At 39.3% G+C, this 20,681-nt stretch overlaps 1 protein-coding gene across 2 annotated transcripts in view; it reads left to right on the forward strand.

Moving 5' to 3' along the window:
- LOC119432000 (serine/threonine-protein kinase PRP4 homolog) overlaps positions 1-19,136 on the forward strand; it is a 111,924-nt gene extending 92,788 nt beyond the window's left edge. Inside the window, exons 15-17 of one of the 2 annotated variants that reach the window (XM_037699455.2) lie at positions 3,146-3,384; positions 13,818-14,023; positions 17,878-19,135. In XM_037699455.2, the coding sequence (XP_037555383.1) occupies positions 3,146-3,384; positions 13,818-14,021 (443 nt within the window). In that variant the 3' untranslated portion in view covers positions 14,022-14,023; positions 17,878-19,135. Of the gene's footprint in view, positions 1-3,145; positions 3,385-13,817; positions 14,024-17,877 lie in introns of both variants that reach the window. The other variant, XM_037699469.2, reaches the window with a different exon arrangement.
- Positions 19,137-20,681: the final 1,545 nt, after the last annotated feature.

Consider the following 20,681-nt stretch of genomic DNA (forward strand, 5'->3'; position numbering starts at 1 on the left):
CCAAGTATAAGTCCTTATAATTTCAACAAATTTTCTGACCCCTTCAAGTTCGAATTATTGAGATTCGACTGTACCATGTTTTCTGTGTCCTGAGGTTCGTTTCTCTCTTTCTGAGGTTCGTGTCTGAAATGTCACCGTTTTGAAGTTAAGAAAAATCTCTTCAGCAGTCTCATTATTGAGTTTTCATCATTCAGCTGCATGCTCAGAAATACATAGAAAAAAAGAAAAGTTTCGGTTATATCTGAGTGAAGGACACTGTGCCCCAAGGAGCTGAGTGTTAGAGAAGGTGACATTGAGGTTCCATTCTACAGTTGTGGATACCAACTCAGTGCTGCATGTAACGCTGCCGCGTATGACACAGATGAAAGCAATTATTTTGCGTCGACTGAATGAATCTTGTTTTTATTAATCAAAGCCAAAATTCTGCTCAGCTTATTTTACTAGAGAAATCTCTTGACAAAAGAAGATTCTTGCTATTCTCTTCATAGAATGTTGCAGCATCCCTTTTCCTGCACATCTTCTAAAACCTTTCATTGAACTTCATGATGATGGCATTATTGCATGAACAGATTACTTGAGGGGACTGTCCCAGCAATTTTGCAACAACTTTTTTCATTTTATTTTTTTATATTGAAAGCATATAAAGCTCACATCCATAAATGTGGATGCCGCATGTCAAGGAATATATAGGAACTGTAGCAAATCAAGTAATTGTTTGCTATTTTCATGTTAGAAGACAAATTAAATTAGGAATATTTCCAGAAGGAGTACGACATGCCTGTTTTAGTTCTGAAGCTTTGTGTTTTTGTATAATCTGAAATAAATAATTTATTATTTCCAGAAGGAGTACGACATGCCTGTTTTAGTTTTGAAGCTTTGTGTTTTTGTATAATCTGAAATAAATAATTTGTGCAGACATGAAACGCGAAAATTTAGTATGAAAGTGAGCATTGACTAGTCATTGTGTGTTTTAAGATTGTTGTCTCTAGTTAACTTATTTGTCAACAGGTATTTCAAGGCTAAACTTTCCACGTAAGCTATGGAATGCCTGCTTGCCACGCTTTCAGCCTCATTTGGCCACAAGAACTGTGTTCGGTATCACTTTTCTAGAAAGGAGGCAGTAAGGTTGAATGAATTATAAGCTCTATTTGAATTAAGCAGTATTAAGGTGCACTGAAAACATAGCGGTTCTGCCAGAATTTCGAAACTTGTTTGGACTAACCATATTATCAAAGTTTGTATAATTGCTGGTCAGTAATTTTTGAGCAGCTGTTTAAAAAAAAATATGCGTTGCCATTACGTGGCTAAACATGTTAAAGCATTTTAGGGATGAGTAATGGAATGTTCCACATGGAATTAGTTACCACATGCAGCCATTATACAGCATAATATGAGCATGCTGAAACCTGGCATTGCTGCAGTCATATGTTTTAGAAATGTTCCATGTGTTTGCTATGGTACGTCAAGCCACGGTACGTCAAGCCATTAAGAAATTTTGATCAAAGATCAAAATTTCTTAATGGAATCATATCAATACATGGAGAACATGGACGTGGAGTAGCACCAAATATTTTTTCATGTAGCGAAATAAAGACAAGGTATAAAAGAAAAAATTGATTTAATAATAATGTTAAAGGATGTATTGTTCAAGCTTAAAAAATGGGTGCAACTCTGTCTCAGCTCACGAAATTTATATTGGCAACTTTTCTTTTCTCCTGTGTGTGGTGAGCTATCGCATACATGGATATTTGCCTGACAACCATACTAACGGTATGGTAACCATACTGCCATACTAACAGCTCTGGTAACCATGCTAACGTGTTGACTGATGTAATATGAAGTAAATAGTCAAATATCGATAACTCGGAACTCAAAAGGGCCTGAAAATTGGTTTGAATTAAACGGAGTTAGAATTAAGCGAAGCTCATTGAATGGAGGACTTGCATGCAGCGCTGTGTTAGGCGGCGCATTTGCATTGAGCTAGATCATAAGCAACGAGTCCCGGAAGTGTGGCTTCACGACAGTGCGGCAGGTGCTGCCATAAAGCCACTTTCAGGCAAAATTTTCACTGCTGCAAAGCTGCACCTCAAGGCAATATTTGCATATAACCCACACCGAAAATTTTTAAAAATTTTGGTGAGGGTTATATGCGCCAAAATATGGTATTTGCAACAGGAGCAGCATCCAATACGCGGGCCGCAGTGCCTGGTCGGAAGGGCCGCCTCGTGAGTTGGCGCACTGTTGAGAACAGTGTGGCGTGGTTCGTTCAAATTAATAGTTGCGAACGTTTACATGTTCCAAAATACCAGACGTTTTCGCACATTGAAATACACACAATTTTGACAGGACCACAGCATCAGTTCGAATAAACTGGAAATTCGAATTAAGCGGACTTGAAATAATGAGATTCTACTGTAGCAAGAACTGTTTGATTTATATTTGGGATCTTGAATATTCGCACATCCCTGGTGATCAGCATTCCTATTGCATTTCAAGTAGCACAGCTGTGGTACAACGCCAACAGTGTTTTTTAAGGGGCCACTAGCATAGATGGCATAACAGATGCTGGGAGAGTGAAAAAAAAAATTATTGAGACGAATTAATGTATAGTTGACTCCGTTAATTCGATCTGGTCGAATTATCCGGTGGTTCGAATTAAACAAAAGGCAGAAAAACGCTGAAACACGCCATTAATTCACTTGGCAGTAGTTGCCTTTAAAGTTAGCTTTGCTGCAATACAGTTGTGTTATGCGGTGAAGCATATTAAGCGAGAAATGGTGCCACTGTTACGGTACATAGCACGTGTTCCTTAATTTACACACGCACATGCACAGTCTCCGGTCACAGTATGAGCACCGAGATACCTAATATGCCTACTGGCAGGCCTTCAGACCCTGCATTTTGTTGGCTTTGAATGTCCCCTCAACGTTCAGAGTCTTCCGAATACATGATGGGAACCAAGACAGATTTGTGCTAAAATTACCAGAATCTGTTTTCTTTAATGGTGTGGTGTTTTATTGCACACTGCAGTGAACAAGCTTGTATAGTTTCCTTTAGAGTTTTAAAATCTTACAATGGCCTTTTATGATGAACAGGTAAGGTTCAATTCAGCTGATTTCACATTGCATCTTTTGTATACATGCAGTTCTTGGCCTGGGCTATGACTTTGGTATTGACATGTGGAGTGTTGGATGCACATTGTACGAGCTTTACACGGGAAAGATCATGTTTCCTGGAAAATCCAACAACCAGATGCTCAAATTCTCTATGGATCTCAAAGGAAAGTTTCCCAATCGTCTTATTCGAAAAGGAATCTTCAGAGACCAGCATTTTGATGCAAACTGCAACTTTCTCTACCATGAAGTTGACAAAGTCACAGAGAGGGTAAGCTTCACTGCATACAATGTTTTTGTTGCCCCCCCCCCCCCCCCCCCCCCTGCTGTAATAGTTTGCTGATGCTCTTACATTTAAACATACTAAAAAAAAAATCGATTAGCCTTTAAAACCTCTGTAGATAGTTTGCCACATGTAGTTGTGTAGCTGCATTTGGGGCTCCATGGGGTTGTGATACATGCTAATCGCTACAATGAATAATAAACCACTTCTAGATATGCGCCTCTGTTCACAAAACTTCTCTTATGCAAGTGCGCTTGTGATGGGTGATTGCCCAATGTGATACCAATCAGAGTGACAGCAAGGCAATAGCCAAGGTGCCAGCTATTCACAAATTATGCACATACAAAGAGAAACCTGTGAGTCCTAGTCTTAATATTACAGTGACAAGACTGGAGCTTCACTTATTTTGCCAAATTTTATGTGCATGTTACAGTATCCTACTGGTAAAACATATTCCGTAGGTCTGTCGGTGTCCATCATATTCTAGGCATAGCTCTGGGACTGTGTGTTCCCATGAAATCAACCTCACTGATTGCTCCATTTGTTGGCTTGGTGTAATAATATAATTGAAGCTTAATATGTGTGTCAAACCAAAATTTTTTTGGCCTTTTTGAAATTGAGAGAAAAAAAAATCAGTTCAGTTTTTACTTAACTCGAGAATAGGAAAGTAACGCTTCAAATTGGTTTGAACTGTTTTGTGTGCATAACTAAAAATATTGACAGGAAAAGAGCGTAAACGTGTTTTTTACAAAGCTCAAATGCTTGAATCAACACACTGAAAAAGCGGTTAAAGCGAGAGTGCTCGTAGTGACTACACATTCCTGCGCTGAAAATTGTAACAGAAGGCTTTGAATGTAACGGAAGGCTTTGAACTTAAAAGGGCTCACAAACAGTGGCTAAAGGCCTTGAGTAGATGTACCTTCACCCTCTTGCTGTTATTTCATTGTAGTCTATGTATTTTTGCAAACTTTGACTTAAGCTCCATATTATTTAGACAGTGCAGTGCTGTAGTACCTATGAGGCACAGTTAAGCTGACACAAAAGTGCTTTTTTTTGTTATTTTATAGCACCTTAGATTTGGTTTGCTCTCAGCAGCTCACAGAAAATTTTCATATTACTCTGTGCGCTGATCTTGCCTCTAAGTGCATTTCGAAAGCTGAGTCATTGGCAGGCTCTTCTCAGCAATTGACGGCTTGGCATATATGTGCAGCATGAAGGTACACAGGCCATTGCTACAGCAGCTCTCCAGTATACCGATGCCACCATTACCTTTCACGCTGCCGCACCATTCTAGTTAAGAAGTGCAGCTGTAGGGGACTGCATCTGCTATGTGGCAAGGTGTCAACATAGAGAGGTGGCTAGGTCTGGGCATCGATGCCATTATGTGGTTTTGCTTTAGCTCTCTTGAAACAAGATAGAGCTGAAGGTGGAGTGAGGACTAAGCAGACAACCCATTGAACTTTCTGTTAAATGTCTTTTGGAAATCCCAGTGGGATCCTCTGTGTTCATGGCACTCATATTGAATTACTGCAATATTTATCTCCTATACGTCCTTGTGCATGGTATGCCATGCTTGTTCCAAATGTAACTGCTGGATGCTTCAAGCATTAACGTTACCCCAACTCACTAAATGCTCAAAATGGCTCGTATGAATTTGGAATAAAATTATATAAATGGTTTCCTTTTGGTTGGTTTAGTTGATTTACTTGATTCACAATTTACTTTTCCATCGTTCATACTTAAAGTTGCATACCAGTGTGATAAAAAGAGACTGCCTAGCTAAAAAGAACTTTTTTTTTTACCACTGAAACGTTTGATGGTGATGAACATTAAATATCACACGCCATAGTTGCTTTGGCAACGCACTGCTAAACCCAATGGGGTGGGATCGAATCCCGGCCGTGGCGGCCGCATTTCGATGGGGGCGAAAAAAATGCCTGTGTACCGTGTATTGAGTGCACATTAAAAAACCCCAAGTGGTCAAAATTAATCCGGATTCCCCCACTGGGGCGTGCCTCATAATCGTATTGTGATTTTGGCATATAAAACCCCAGGATTTTTAAAATCCTAACCATTCACAGGTGTATTAATAACACCCCTGTTTCCTGATGAGCCATGTTGAAAACGACAATGAATGGTGCCGCCATTTCTAAAATAACAGCAGAGCCGTGTGCATTTACAGATGTGATAATATGGTTTTCAGTTCAATTCTCATTTGATGGGCTCCGTCTCAATGGTGGGGTGAGTCTTTAAAATGTGGTATGGAAGAATTGCAGTCAGAGGAGTCACGAATGTGGTTGTGCTTATGAAATTCTTTATATGGTATCTGTTAAAGTTGGGCTGTCCATTGCGGCATTTACATGAATGCAACAAAATTATATCTTATGAATAGAGGCCGGATCTTTAGGCATTAAAAAAGCGTGTTTTAGGCGCCAAAAATAGGCAGGCAAAACAACGTTTTAGGCCTCCAACGTCGTAAATATAGGCACAATAAATTTTTACATAAATGCAAATAATTTCAAACGAAGACGTGCGCGGCCTATATCTACGATAGGAAAACAAGAAATGTTATTGTCTATGATGGGACAAAGGCGCCAACAGTTGAACATAGCCGCTCAATTGTCCCATAAAACTGCTGGACTAATGGCGATCAATTGGCTTCATTCAAGAAGCAAACTGCTCATATTCATGTTCAATGACCACTGTACTCGAGCGCCGCATATAGTGAAACAGGCATGAAAAAGAATACTTGAAAGCTGGGAATACTGATTTAAAAAAAAAAAACGATACTTTATGTCTGTCTGACGCAATTAAATTAATACGCAACAAAAATAGACAAATAACAAATGCAAGAAAGACTACGATTTATTAAGTAATTAGCATGTTCTTACATAAGGACTGTTAGGTACAACTCTTCGAAATTTTCTCATATACAATGACATTATCCGAATTGTACAGGCCAGACGTCCCAACACTGCCAAATACACTTCTGCCCATTTGAAGTGCACGTTTGAAGAAATCTGTTTGGAGAGCACGCGGAACGTAGTCTAAGAATCACTGTGAAGATTCTGGAAACAATAGCAAACTACCACCATCTCCAGATTTTTGGATTCAAAATTGTGCCTCTTGTCACTGAGAATTATCTCGTACGCCAAGAAGGAACGCCCGACGGCGGTGAACACCTTAAAAAGTAAATTAGAAACAAAACAAAAGCCGTGTGCGCATCACATTTTCCTTTCTTCTTTTGCTCTTCACGCTCCTTTCCCCTGACGGCTCTCCGCGGTTTCGCATTCGCCAACCGCTCGCGCAATGTCAGCGCGGCAGAGTATGCTGGCCGGCGTGTCTCATTTCAATGCTGCTAGCAGTTGTTTGCCGGGAGTTGGTTGAACTGAAGGACTAGGTTGAACCCCATAGAGTTCTGCACAGTCAATGTTCCCCGGTAACATGAACAATGGTTTCTAACTGCACTCGAAAGCAAAGCTTGAGGCTAAATAGTGTTCATATAGGCGCCGATATTGAAAATAGGCATTTATAGGGATTTATAGGCATTTATAGGCACTATAAAAACACTATAAAAGCCCTTCTTAACCTCTAATTTATGCTCATATATCAAAGTGGGGCGATAGGAGCGCAAGGAACAAAAAAGGCATTTGCCTAAAATCCGGTCTCTACTTATGAACTTCCAAGCATATCGCATCTCATGTAAATGAGGTAATTCGCTAGGAAGGCATATCACATCTAATGCATCAAACAGGGGCAGTTTGAGATGGAGAATGCTCATTTCAGCGATGCATGTAAACAGAAGCGTATTGTATTAGGAATTAAGGGAAAGCATTCGCTACGAGATGACAGCCAGCCAACCAACCGGCGGCAGCCGTTGCTGCACTGTGGGGCATCAAAACATAAAGGGCAGCTTACTAAGCAGGCCGCATGTGATTTTTCACTAGTGAGTACATCACATGCATTGAGGCTGTGTTGGCTTTGTATATAATAAATGACATTAACATCTGTGAGTTACTTGATTCGCTTAATTAACGTAGGCAAGTCTGCTTTGAGGTAATAGAAGCTGAGATGGCCATGCTCGACTGCCACTGGACATGGCAGCCGCTGCTGACATGCTTGGAAATTTTATTATTCTGATGCACTACTGTACGTTACCGTAAAATAAACATAGTGTAACTTTGTCCATGCGGGCAAATGATGGAGAACCTGAGGAATGTAACCGTCACCCTGCAGGTATTTGCAGTGCATTTCACTACGCAACAGCAAAAGCAGGTTTACCGGAAGTGAGAGCGCTAACTTTCAAATATGACATTAGGTGTCGTGAGTTTGCTGCACAAGAAAATGTGCAATTGTGTAAATGGTGGCATATATATGAGTATATGTAATACAATAAATTAATACGATACGCTTCTACTGTATTCATGTAAATGAGGCTTATTAAGCTGGAAATCCTAACAAAACCATATTTCAGTTCTTTGTTGTATTTGTTTTTGATTTTTCACAAATCAATCAATCAATATTTATTTGACGAAATCAAATACAAGATGGATACAAGTACACATTCAGAGGTCCCGAAGTAACAACTGTCTGGGGGACCTCCTAACAAAACGTAAAAGGGGGTTAGTGGGATCGTGGCAAACAGTGAGTCAAATCATATGTTATACAATTTCTACATCATCGGAATTAAAGGGTAAGTACTGGAAAAAACTGGAAGAAATCAACTGGAAGAAATCTCAAAGATAACTCACAGAAATTCAAACGAGGATAAATGGCATGTAAAACTGACGAGGACGAGTATCAATTATAGGCAAAATTCAATGACTCGGTAATTTGAACAGTACATTGTATAATGGTATTGAGAACAAAATCTAATTCTATGTTCGTTAAATGATACTATGTGTCAGATAAAAAAGTGTTCATGAAATGCTCCTTCGTTCTACGCTTTAATGATAGTAATGTAGATGACTTCATATCAGATGGTATTGAATTCCAAACAGAAATGCCTAAAAACGCGATGCTAAATTTCCCATAATTAGTTCTTGCTTTTGGAAGGAGAAGATTGAGTTGTGCTGGGAAAATCTGGTGTTATTGATGAGGCTGGAGCGAGTAAAACCAGGAATATTAAGCTCGGTATGTATAAGACGAAACATTAGTAGTAACACCTTATGATTGAATAACATGTGCAAAGGTAAAACATTTAGGGAACGGAATATGGGAGCAGAGGGAGATATATGCTATTCGAATGCAACTAATCGTAAAGCCTGCTTTTGCAAAACTTCTAGCTGATGAAGATGTATGGCATATGTATTACCCCAAGATGACAGGCAGTATGAGAGATGACTGTGTATGTACGCGTACTATAAAGACATGAGAATGTTTTGCTGAAAAAATGAGCGAGTTTTTATGATGCAAATACCAAATGAGGTTTTCTGAATAAGTGATTGAATATGGCACTGGAACTTTAGGTTCTCATCTAGGGGGGGGGGGGGGGGGAACTACACCAAGAAATTTAGTAGATGCGGATCTTGCAAATACATTATTATTTAAAGACACTACAATAGAATCAATGTGCACAGTTTTCGAAGAATGGAATACCATAAATGTTGTCTTTGGTGGGTTAATGATTAGCTTGTTTTTTACACACCATGAATGAACATTCGCTAGGTCAGTGTAAGTTTATCCTGCAATATGAATAAACTTTTATCAGATGCGAAAATAGTGGTGTCATCAGAATAAAGAAGGCAGTGCAGATGTGTTAATATTACTGGCAAATCATTAATGAATATGAGAAATAAAAGTGGCCCAAGTATTGATCCTTGAGGGACGCCTGTATTTACAATTTTTGATGAGGAGAAGACACCATTAATTTCGATTATATATGGTCGGTCTGTTAGGTAGTTGCGAATTAATTGTAAAGGCGGCCCAGAAATGCCATAAGATTCAAGTTTACTTAAAAGAATACGATGGTTAACTGTGTCAAACGCCTTAGTGAAATCAATAAAGAGAGCACCGACTAAGAGGCCTTGATCGATGGCTAATTTAACCCTCTCAGTAAAAGTAATTAAGTGCTAGCTCCATCGACAAATTCTCATGAAAACCAAATTGATCAGGGGGTAAAAGATTAAATTTGGGTAAGTATTTAGTTAAGCGATTGCGTATTAGTTTTTCGATCACCTTATTGAAGAAAGACAAAATGCAGATAGGACGATAATTACTCATGCACTTACGGTCACATTTTTTAAATACTGGGATTACTTTACCTGTCTTCAGGTGATTAGGAAAGACGCCATCTATAAATAATCTGTTTGCTATATGTGCTAATGCAGGTGAGATAACGCAGCCTTATTGCAGTTGAGTCTTGCCTCATGTGCTTTGAAAGCAAAGTCAGCCCTTTTTGTTCGCAAGCAGAACTGCGCTATAATGTTGGTTCCTTGTTTGGCCGGCACGCGGTGAACAATGTTAATTAATGTCACCAGCAGCGACAGGGCACCAAATCTTGTCACCTAAAGCCTGGACGATTGTTAGGCAGCTTTCTCCTTCAGTCTTTCGGAAACCTTTAATTTCTACGTTATTTTGCCGCAGTGACTGCTCTAGGTCAGCTACTTGTTGTGAAAGGCTTTTGTTACTCTCAGAGACTTATTAACATCTCTCAACGACTTGTTTTCTTGGAGAAGGTTGTCATTTCTTGCTTTCACAGATTCGTACAATTCATTAAACACACTAAGACTTCGACGTACTTCTGTGACTTCAGAATAGAGAAGCTCAACTTCTTTTGCTAACTCGGAGTGAATGGGCATCTCGTAGAATTATGCAGATCACAATGCAAGAAGTGTGCAAGTGTGCTTTGTGAATACACAAAGCAAGAAGTGTGCCTTTTTTGCCAGAACTATTAGTCTCAAAGCTTTCAGGTGTTGCAAAAGAAAGAACAGTGGTACGCTACACAACTGTAACTAGGAACTATGTTCCTAGTTACAGTTGTGTAACTAGGAACAGTTACTGTAACTAGGAACTATGCTCCTAGTTACAGTAACTGTAACTAGGAACATAGCTAAGAACACTGTAACAGTATCTGTAACTGTTAAAAATAACTGTAACTGTTAACAGATAAAAAAAAAAAAAACTTTTCTATGTACATAGTGCAACAGGCCGCTAGGCCATGGTGTTTATTTGTTTACATAATTACCATTAGCATGCGGGTAATCATTGTAGTTCCACATTTGTACCAGGCACTAACTCAAATGTTCACAAAATTTAATTCACATACACCCAGCCGATTTGTAGAATAAAGTACAAAAGTGTCCCGAAATCGCATTCTGAGAAAAATGCAAAGAAAGTGTTTTCAAACAGCTTGATGTAGTCAAACCCGGATAGATCAAATCTGAAGGGGAATACAAAAAAGTTCAATATATAGGTAATTCAATATATAAAATAAAAGCTATATACAAAAACTTTCAAGGGGTTTTTACTGCTGTTCGTTATACACAATAATTCGTTAATGTTGGTTCGATATATTCGGGTTCGGCTGTATATCAAAACATCCCATGATTAGTCTTTTTTTTTTTGTGTTGAACATAACTGTAGCCTTTCTCTCTGTATATGCGCTCTTTTTTTTTTTTTTGCTGTTTTGCTTAGACTTTAGTTTGAAGTCGCTCTTGTTTCCTGTCGCTAGTTCATAGTGCGCACATACAAGCACACAAATGTCCAGGAGTGACCCTGTATGAGCTACAATGCGAAAGCGCATGGCAAAGTGGTCACACATTGTAGCTCATAGTGAGCGGGATAATACTTTAGAGCACTTGAATTGTAGTGGTTGCCATAAAACCTGCGTTTTCATGTCAGTCTGTGTGTTATCTGCATCAGTAACACCGAAACAGGCATGAAATTAGTCTTTGACCGACCTGATGTACTGTCTGAAGAGCACTCGCCACGATAAACAAACATAAGAGGTGCACACGAGAAATCCAGAGACCTCCCTAATGAATGTAAGATGTGCTACACAGAAAAGAAAGGTGCAAAACCAAAACCAAAACTTCTCTCAAACATAAGTTGTTCTTATGTGATAAAAGCTTCAATTGAAATCGGGACTCCACGACAAGGCATGCCCACTTTCTGGTCAATGCGACAGCTAAAATGAAGCGAATGAGTTTTAGAAGTCATGTATATCCAAGTGTTATATATGTTTTTTGAATCATAAAGATGTGTGTTATCAAAAGAAGGCAAAATCAAAAATCTTTTTTTTTTTTTTTGGACCAAACAGTGTCACCCCACCAAAGGGAGTACTGACGTGATTTTTTCAACTCTCCATTTTTCTACAATAAATGAAGGTCCTAGACTAAACCCTAGAAAAAAATACTGTAAAGCCTTGGAGTTCCCTAAATAATTTAATATAATATCTTTTCTACAGCCAGTTTTGCTTTCACTTCCAGGAGTTGACTGTGTCATGACGTCATGACGACAGAAAGTGGTCACGCATGAACAGGACATCGTGGCATTTTGACGCTCGCTCCAGCTTGTTCGGTCGTCTGCTATGCTGCTACTTCGGGCCTCATGAAGATCAGCAGCATAAGGGGCGACCAAGTAAACTGTAGTGAAGTGACCACCTTCTGCATCATAACATCATGGCACAGTGACCTCTTGGGAAACAGAACTGAAACTGGCAGTAGGAAAGCTATTACTGCATTTTTTTATGGATGAATTGCGTTATTTGCAGTGCATCTTGGACAATGGTGCGACTTACATACAGTACACTTCTATTAATGCGACACAGTTTAATTAGACTTTTCAGTTAATTCGATCCTGACTGAATGTCCTAGCTGGCGCATATGCATTTCTGTCAGCCCAAACTTTCGTTGTTTCGATCCTAAAATTGGCCTTCGCCAAATAATTCGAACTTGACCAGTTAGCATGCACTTGCCTGACCCCTATGGTGACCCCAAAAGCAACCCCTTTATAAAGTGGCAGCATCTGTCTCAGTGGGGCTTAGGAGACAGTGTATGCTTTGAACACACATCATCTCCCGTCAAAAATTCCTATTTTCGGCATGCCCTAGGAAAATTTTCAAGCAATAACTGAAGCTCAAAATGTCTGATTACGCTAGTATTTACTTGATTCTAACGTTTGCCTTTTTTAAAAAGAAAATTGGGCCGAAATTGCCTGCACAGTGCGATTGGATACGAAACCAAAACTGTCTTATGGCATTCATATGCTTTACTGCATAAAGGCTGGGCTTTTATGCAGTAAAGCATGAGGAAACTTTACCCGGCGGCAAAAACCGGATGGCCGGCGTCAGAAAAGTTGACGCCACCGTCCAATCTGTCCCGACAGATATTTTCGTTGGCCGAACTTTGCTGCCGGAAGCAGCATGCATGCGACAGTGCAACTGGTCAGTCAGGAGCCAACATTTCCGGCCGACTTGCCTGACGAGAATGGCTGCCCTCGACGCTTCACTGGTGTCATTCTCGGAGCACCCGCAGTGTTGTTTTTTGTACTGTCTCTGGCAGCTATTCGTGTTTCATCATGTGGTGTTCCGTGGATGAGACTGTGCACACTGGTCTAGGAATGAACACCAAACAGGTCCAAAGTCAGCGAGCACAGGGGTGAAAGAAGCAGTCATCAAAGGCCGCACGACCAGACGACAAAACGTAACGTTCGCTGACGTGCAGCTGGAGCTTCGGCCAAAGTTAACTGCTTGCACGCACTTGTAAAGAAACGGATACGGTGAGGTTACGTATGCAACTTAACAGTACTCGGCCAACTCTCAATCACCCTATTCATCTGAGCGCCCTAGCAAGTATTCACGGGATCCATGATGCTCTACTTATTTTCGATCGCAAATGCCAACACAGCGATCCCCCGCAGTTTTGAAAAGAAAGGAGCTTTTAGTACCGACCACAGGTTATATATTTGTTAGGGAGTCAATGTTTTGCATAATTTACTGAGCGTGGTAGAGCAAAGATGTCTTAACAAGCCAAGGTAAAAAAAAATGTTGCAAAAGTAATCAAACGTGCTTCGCAACGTGCCAAAACATTCTTCTGAACACTGTTCAGCAGGACAAAGGTGTGACTTATAATTTGGAAAATACGGTACATTAAGTTATTTAGGGCGCTCTGAGGCTTGCTAGTATTTTTTCAGTTTTTAGGCCCTGGATAACGCAAAAAATAGTCGAAAATGTCATTGTCAGTACTGATTTAATATAAACAACTCGTCAAAATATTGCATTGTGAATTGTTTTTGTTCTTTTGCTCTGCTTATTGAGACTATGAAAACTATAAAGCCTCTTCCTTTAGTCGCTATTTAATTGTAGAATGTGTCACACAAATGCTTATAGGTCTCTCAAATATGCTATGCCTTGTTTGCTGTGAAAACAAAGTTTGAGATGTGATTACGAATAATTGTATTCTCTGGTTGCCACTCTGTAGGAGAAAGTGGTGGTCATGACAAACATCAATCAGACACGTGACCTATCCAGTGAATTAATTGGACGGCAGCGGCTGCCAGAGGATCAAGTCAAGAAAGTAGGCCAGCTGAAGGATCTTCTGGAGAAGACATTGATGCTTGACCCTGCGAAGCGAATATCGATCAATCATGCCCTCTCCCACCCATTCATACATGACAAGATTTGAGTGTGAGTCTTTATTAAGCACTAGCCACGTATGAAATAATTTTTTTTTCTGGTTATGTTGTGCATCAATCATTTCATTGCATAATCTGAAATCTGAAAGTTTGCCACATGTGCTTTACGTTAAGGTACTGTCATACTAGGCAAACAGTTGATTGATTTGGTGTCAATGCAATTGGCTCTAATGGAAGCATGTGCTGCACTATTTCAATGGGTGCATGCTTTTACAAAGGACTACGATCACCCAATGGTTTGCCAACTTTCTCATCATGCTTGCAGACAACCCATTGCCTGCCAAGTTGTCATGCTCTCTCCAAGGGACATTGCTTCCCTCTGCTCCTTGCTTTTTGGTGTGGGAGCCATTCCATGAAGTCAAGCCTCATGTTGTGCATGCATAACTGCTGCATTCTGTTAGAAATGAAATGAATGACAAGAACTTAGCATGGCTTCATAGCACATCCTGCTAAGGCCAGTGGAAATGAACAAGTTTTAAGCACCGTGGCACACAGGCTGAGCTGCATATGATAAAAATGAAATGCGAAGAGAGAAATATAGCATTGCTTTGTGGCACATAGCTGGCAGCGAAATGAAAACAGAAAAAGCATAGCATGTGGATTCATAGCACCTGCTGTCGGCAGAGTTCCTTTGTCAGTAACCAGGGTTTAATCAGCAAGATGGTATCTTGAGGTGTATTGCCTATGTTTTGTTGGCTTTTGCAGTCACGTAAGAATTTTAGGTCTTTTTTTTTCTTGTAGTCAGCCAGCAGGCACACATCATGATAGGTGCACCTGTGTTGAACACAACTTCATTAACCCAGAACAACACAGTGGTGCTGCTGGCTTAAAAGCTTGTCACTGTGGAAGCACATTTTGCAGTTGCGTGCACCTGCGTGCGTATGTGTGCGTGTGTATTAGCATCAGCCCATTGTTGACAAGCCAGACTGCCACCAGCACCAGTCTTTGCTGATCAGCTGGCAGCAATTGGCATCACCGTCATGTTGGCCTAGTGTGAAGGCACCTTTACAGAGTGTTACTTCAAAATAGGAAGTGTTTTCATTTGATAACAGTAGCTTTGAACAACCTTGGCGACTAGTGTTTGTCACTTAAATGCAGCATTAGTGCCTGCACTCATTTTAATGCACATGGTGTTACCCATCTTGTTACTTGTACATTTTCTTTTATGTCTTGAGCACGATTTACAGAAAAAATATTTTCTACAAAATGGGTAGGGCTTTAAAACTTGTAAAGTACTTAAGTGCCTTTTTTGTTTCAGAGAATGAATTTTTTCTTTCTCAAGATGGGAGCTGTTGCACATGTGGAAGACCTTGATGCTATATATCTAAATATGTATACAATATTTATCTTTGGATTCTTTGGATGCCATATAGCGATAATGAAAGGCAGGTGATGGTATTTCAGCTAGTAAATTTTAGTGTGTTTATTTTTGTACCATGTATTGCTGCTAGTCGTCTTCATTGGTGTGCATCTGCGGATGCAAACTTTTGTGTTGACAAAAGAGAAGAAGCGGTTCCTGAAGCAACCCTTCCACAGAAATAGGTCTACATTGAACAAGGAAAGAAGTAAATCCTGTTCAAGGTACCATATAAGTATGTACATACCTCAAGATGGTTGAATGTTAAATTTTTTCGTTTCTGTGCGCTCTGAAGAACAGTGTGGGGTGTTTAGTAAATGTGCCTCTGCTTTGGTGGACGTGGACCTTTTGAGGAATGCAGTGGTCGAAAGCTTCGTCTGCTGGCTGTGTGGTTGAGACTTACAAGTATTGGACAACAAAGGAGAGCATTCAAGCACATGGCATGCACCAAAATGTCTTCCTCTACTCTGAGATACTTAATAGTGCAACATTTGATGCGGTTATAACTTTTAAGCTTAGCAGCATTCCATGTCTTGATCCCTAGGGCACTATAATTTGCAGAAGCTGAAAGGCATTTATCAATATGGAGTTTACTTTGCCGACTGAAATGCAGAGCAAAGGTCGAAGGAGACAAGGGAAGAAAAAAGACAAGCCAAGATATCTTGGAGGAACATGATTTGGGCAATGGCTACTTGTCTGGTAGCGACTAATTGAATGATTCATAGTGGTAATACTTTATTTGTGCGAGTAACATAAAGTAAAGATGTTTTTGCACTTTTATCTAGAATATGTCAAAACATGTATTATCCTAATGCTTGACTCATTATCTCAAAGATGATAAAAAAAGTTTTTCTTGTGCGTTATCAAAGTACAAGTAGACAATTAGTCAACTAGAATGGTAAGGATTTCTTAAGTTTTTTTCTAGCTGATTAACCATGAAGAGGAGGAAAAGCTTAGTTAAAAAAAATTTTTGAAATATTAAGATTTCATTCAAATTTATAATTATATACTTGACAAATACTGAATAAAATGGTACAAACGTTTTACACCTATGCTAATAGTTCATGAGAAAGTGGGCCTTAGTTCCTTAAACTTTGATTCAAATATGAATTGAATAGGGCCTGAAGCAAATCAAATATTGAATATTTTTCTGATAGCTTTTTAACAATAAACAGCCTTTTTGTTTTACCATTAATATAAAACAATGTTCTCATCCCAGCATTCACTACATTATCAACTTTGTCATTTTACTGCTCATTATGAAGCATGCTTTGTGAAAAGTTCGAATGGAGCATTATAAACGAATAAGCAGGATTTTCAGAGTGCGTGTTCGTGAATGGAGAATGAAGATTTAAAAGGCAGTCTTGTCAGCCCATTAGCATCTGTATATATAGGGTGCGAGTGCCACCACTGAAAGTGCTGGCGCAGCTGTCGTTCTTCCATTGAAAGTTAGGTCTCTTGACACCGCTTTGCCCTGGTAGCACTCGCACGGATTGTAGGGATCCATCACCATTTAGGAGGCATGTTTTAGCATATTCTCTACGATTGCTGAAACCCTTGGAGCACCCCATTTCAGTTGTCATATCAAGGGGCTCATCTCGTGTGGTATGCTTCAATCCTGTTTATCATTGTCAGTGTATCTTGGTGGGTAAAGGCACTGTGCTGCATTAATTATAACTGTCCTATGTTTGTAGTATGTTAAAACAGATCCATAATGATGGCACCGTATTTCAACTGTTCTTTCGAAACAGGATTGAGAGCGCTGCCATCCAGACTTGAAGACTGCAGTTACATAATTTTTTATACTTTGTGGGCTTTCTGCAGAGCTCCGAAAAAAACAGGAAAAAAAAAAACATGTAAAAGATAACGTCAAAAAAACTACTTCATTGTGTGCTTCTGTGAACACTCTACCACTTTTCAAATCCGACATGCAGCATAACCTAAACTGAAAACATTTTTTTTTCTTTTTTCTTGTTTTCACATTCTGGAGTGAAAAAAAAGTAACATTCCTGTTCACATTATAAAGTTTTTCTTTATTTTATTTCTTTTTCTTTTTTTGTTCAGTTCTGGGTAGATACTTGCCTCCAAACTGCTCCAAAATCAGAATTTATCTGCTCTAAGATGTCCCAAAATGAAATTTTACCTTCTCCGAAAATTGCTCCAAAGTGACTTTGTGCTGTCCCATTGATGTATGGCATAAAACGACTATTTAATTTTTTTCAGAATTAAACAGCTAATTAGCTAACTGATTGCAGTTAAAAACTGTGGCAATAAACATTCTATTATAGCCTAACAGTAAAACACGGCCTGCAGGAAGGAGTCTTGTTTAACGGGGATTTTCCTAGCGCATTTATGAATCAGCGATTCAGTGATGGCTGCGAGCTAGTAGCAGTCATTTGCGAAGTGTGTTTTCATCTGGTAATGTTATATAAGATGTAGCTGGCATGAGTGTGGGAGCTGAACATGATGGGCTGTCTTCTTTTCTGTAGGGCATTGGATCTTTCCGAAGTTTGTTGGTCAGAGGACTGAAGGATTTTTCAAGCATCTTATGTGGAAACAAGTGTGTGTGGCAGCTTCCGTTGCTTGCCAATATGTTGAGAACTGATAGACGCTTTGGACTGCCTTCTGACAGGTATTTCTAGCACAGTACAAGTGTCAGCTAACATTGAGCATTTTTTTTTTTTTTTACTTTCCCACGTTCATGGCATCACATTTGGGCACAAGGCATGAAATACATAATGGAAGGTGGGCACATAATTGCCTGCTGCTTTAAAATTTTAAGTGATTTGTAGATAAGTGTTTCCTGAAGGCACTGATGCATCAACTTTATTAATTGTGCTGTCTACACTGGTAATTTTGTCTGAATGAGCTGTTTAATTGTGCTGTCCAGACTAAAACAATTTGTTATCTGTTTTGTTTAGGTTATACAGTTGGACACACACTTTGCATTGTTTGACATACTTCAGCACAAATGGTTGATATTCATTTGTCCACCACGGTCACTCATTAGTGTATGTTGCATAAAAACTGCATATCAAAAACAAAATAAAAATGGTAAAAAAGAGAGATAATAGTAGTTGAGTATTTTATTCACTGAACTTAGATTCATGCAGTGCATCTGCGTGTATCTTGTCGGTGAGATGGGTGTTAACTTTTTTTCTGAATCATCCATCTCCCATGATGCATTGTGTGATTGCCAATAATTACTTGTTCCTGGAATGTACTTACTGGAAAATGCCAATGCATTGAACATTTTTGTTAGTTTGGTTAAGTTTTCAATTATTTTAATTACTACTTTTTATGCTATGTATGTGTGGGCTGTTCTTGAATAAGTCAACTGTTGCATACTGGTTTCAAGCAGGCATGTTCGAATGTACTAAGGCTTTTTAAATCTGCATCTTTATGGTTTGAATGTCCGGCTCGGAGCATAAAAGGAGCTGGGAATTTAAAACAAGCATGCAGTATCAAACTGCCACAACGAGCATTCGTATTGACCTGGATCTAATGACTAAACAAAGTATCATCATCATCAGCAAGCCTATATTTATGTCTACTGCAGGACGAAGGTCTCTCCCTGTGATCTCCAATTACCCCTGTCTTGCGCTATATTGCTAGTCCTGCATCAGGCTTGTAGCTGCATTTGAAAATGACTCAAGAATCTGCATTTACTGCATTCTGCTAATCGGACCTCAATGCTGCAATGTGCGAGTATATTGGAAAGCATTTGTAGATGTGGTGTGTGCAAAGGTACTACTGACCTTGTCATGAGAGTGACAAGGTCAGTAGTATTTGTAGTCAGTAGTATCAGTAGTATTTGGTCAGTAGTAGTTGTTTTTTGCTTTTGAACTTTTTTCTGCACATCAGCAAAGAACGGGGGTCCTCGCTTGTGTGTAGAAGTACTGCTGGAGTACAGCATGTGTGCAAAGTGCAATTTTAGAGCTGCTTTAGATGTTGTGTGCACTCAAGAAATGGAATTTGGTGCCAGAAACAATGATTCTGACATTAAGCATGCTACTTGTAGATTGGCACTCAGTGCACTGACTGTGTGTTATTTGGTCATTGTACCTTATGTGAAAATTCCTTGATCGATATAACAGCTTCACCTGCATGATTTCAACTAAACATTTGCATTGTTTTGCTTGTCATGTATGCATGCACTTCAACGGTTTGTTTGTGATCTCTTAAGTACCTCGTTTTTGTCAGGTATGAATATAGGAAGACAGCAGAGTGATGCTTGTTAAAAACTTCCCACAAAAATCTTCATACAGCAAAAATAAGTGTACAGCAGAAAGGCAGCCTGCGTGTTGCCCTGATGTCCATAGCATTGGTAGATAGATGAGTTGTGTGTATTCATATATATATATACAACAGTATACTTTTCCGTTAGTTTCTCTTTGTTTCTTTCTTTCTCTTTTATTTGAGACAGTTTCATACAAATTGGTTCAGGAGGCACAACAAAAAGCCCGGAGAAAGCCTGGCTAGGCTATGGCACCATGACAGCGTAGTCAGCAAATCTTATTTACAGATGATTACACATCATATGCCAACCCAGATACAATACATCAATGCAAATACAGTGAAATACGCAGTTCGTTTTTCAGAACGAAAATCAATAGGAATCAAACCTAATACATAATGAAATAGATCCACATTATGCACAATGAAATACAACATAATACACAAGAGTAATACCGAGAATTGGCTCAGGGGCGGAAATCTCACACCTGCTCAAATAGGAATAGGGCTTTAACTTGCTTCTTGAATTGTGTTGGAGACTCTAGAATTAAGTTTAATATGTCAGGATACTTATTGAGGAGTTCTGGTATTTGTGACGATAACCTCTGTAAACCATAATTTGTGCGTGATCTGGTCTTAACTATTAAGCCCTGTCGTAGTTCATAAGGGGACTGCTTAACTTGATAGGTTTCTTGAAAATTGATTGTTTGCTCGGTATTGACGTAGGGCTTCCAGAGATAGTTTCTGTTTTAACAATTGTTTTATCTGAAGTATGCTATATCTGGTAAAGTACGATGCAGTGCTTTCAGTGTAGAGGACGTTTCCAATTGCTCATATAGCTCGCTTTTGCAACGATAAAAGATAATTAAGGTTTGTCTAAGTTGCCGTTGACCATCCCAAGGAGCAGAACATTAGACGTGAGTGTACAAGTGCATAGTAGATTTTGCGTTTAGCTTCAGACGGAAGGAGTGATCTTAAGTTTATTTAACATGCCAATGGCTCGAGATACGTCGGTTCTTAACGCATCCACTTGAAGAGACCATGATAAATTTTCTTG

The sequence above is a fragment of the Dermacentor silvarum genome, chromosome 1 (assembly GCF_013339745.2).
Source record: "Dermacentor silvarum isolate Dsil-2018 chromosome 1, BIME_Dsil_1.4, whole genome shotgun sequence".
In the NCBI taxonomy this organism is placed as follows: Eukaryota; Metazoa; Arthropoda; class Arachnida; order Ixodida; family Ixodidae; genus Dermacentor; species Dermacentor silvarum.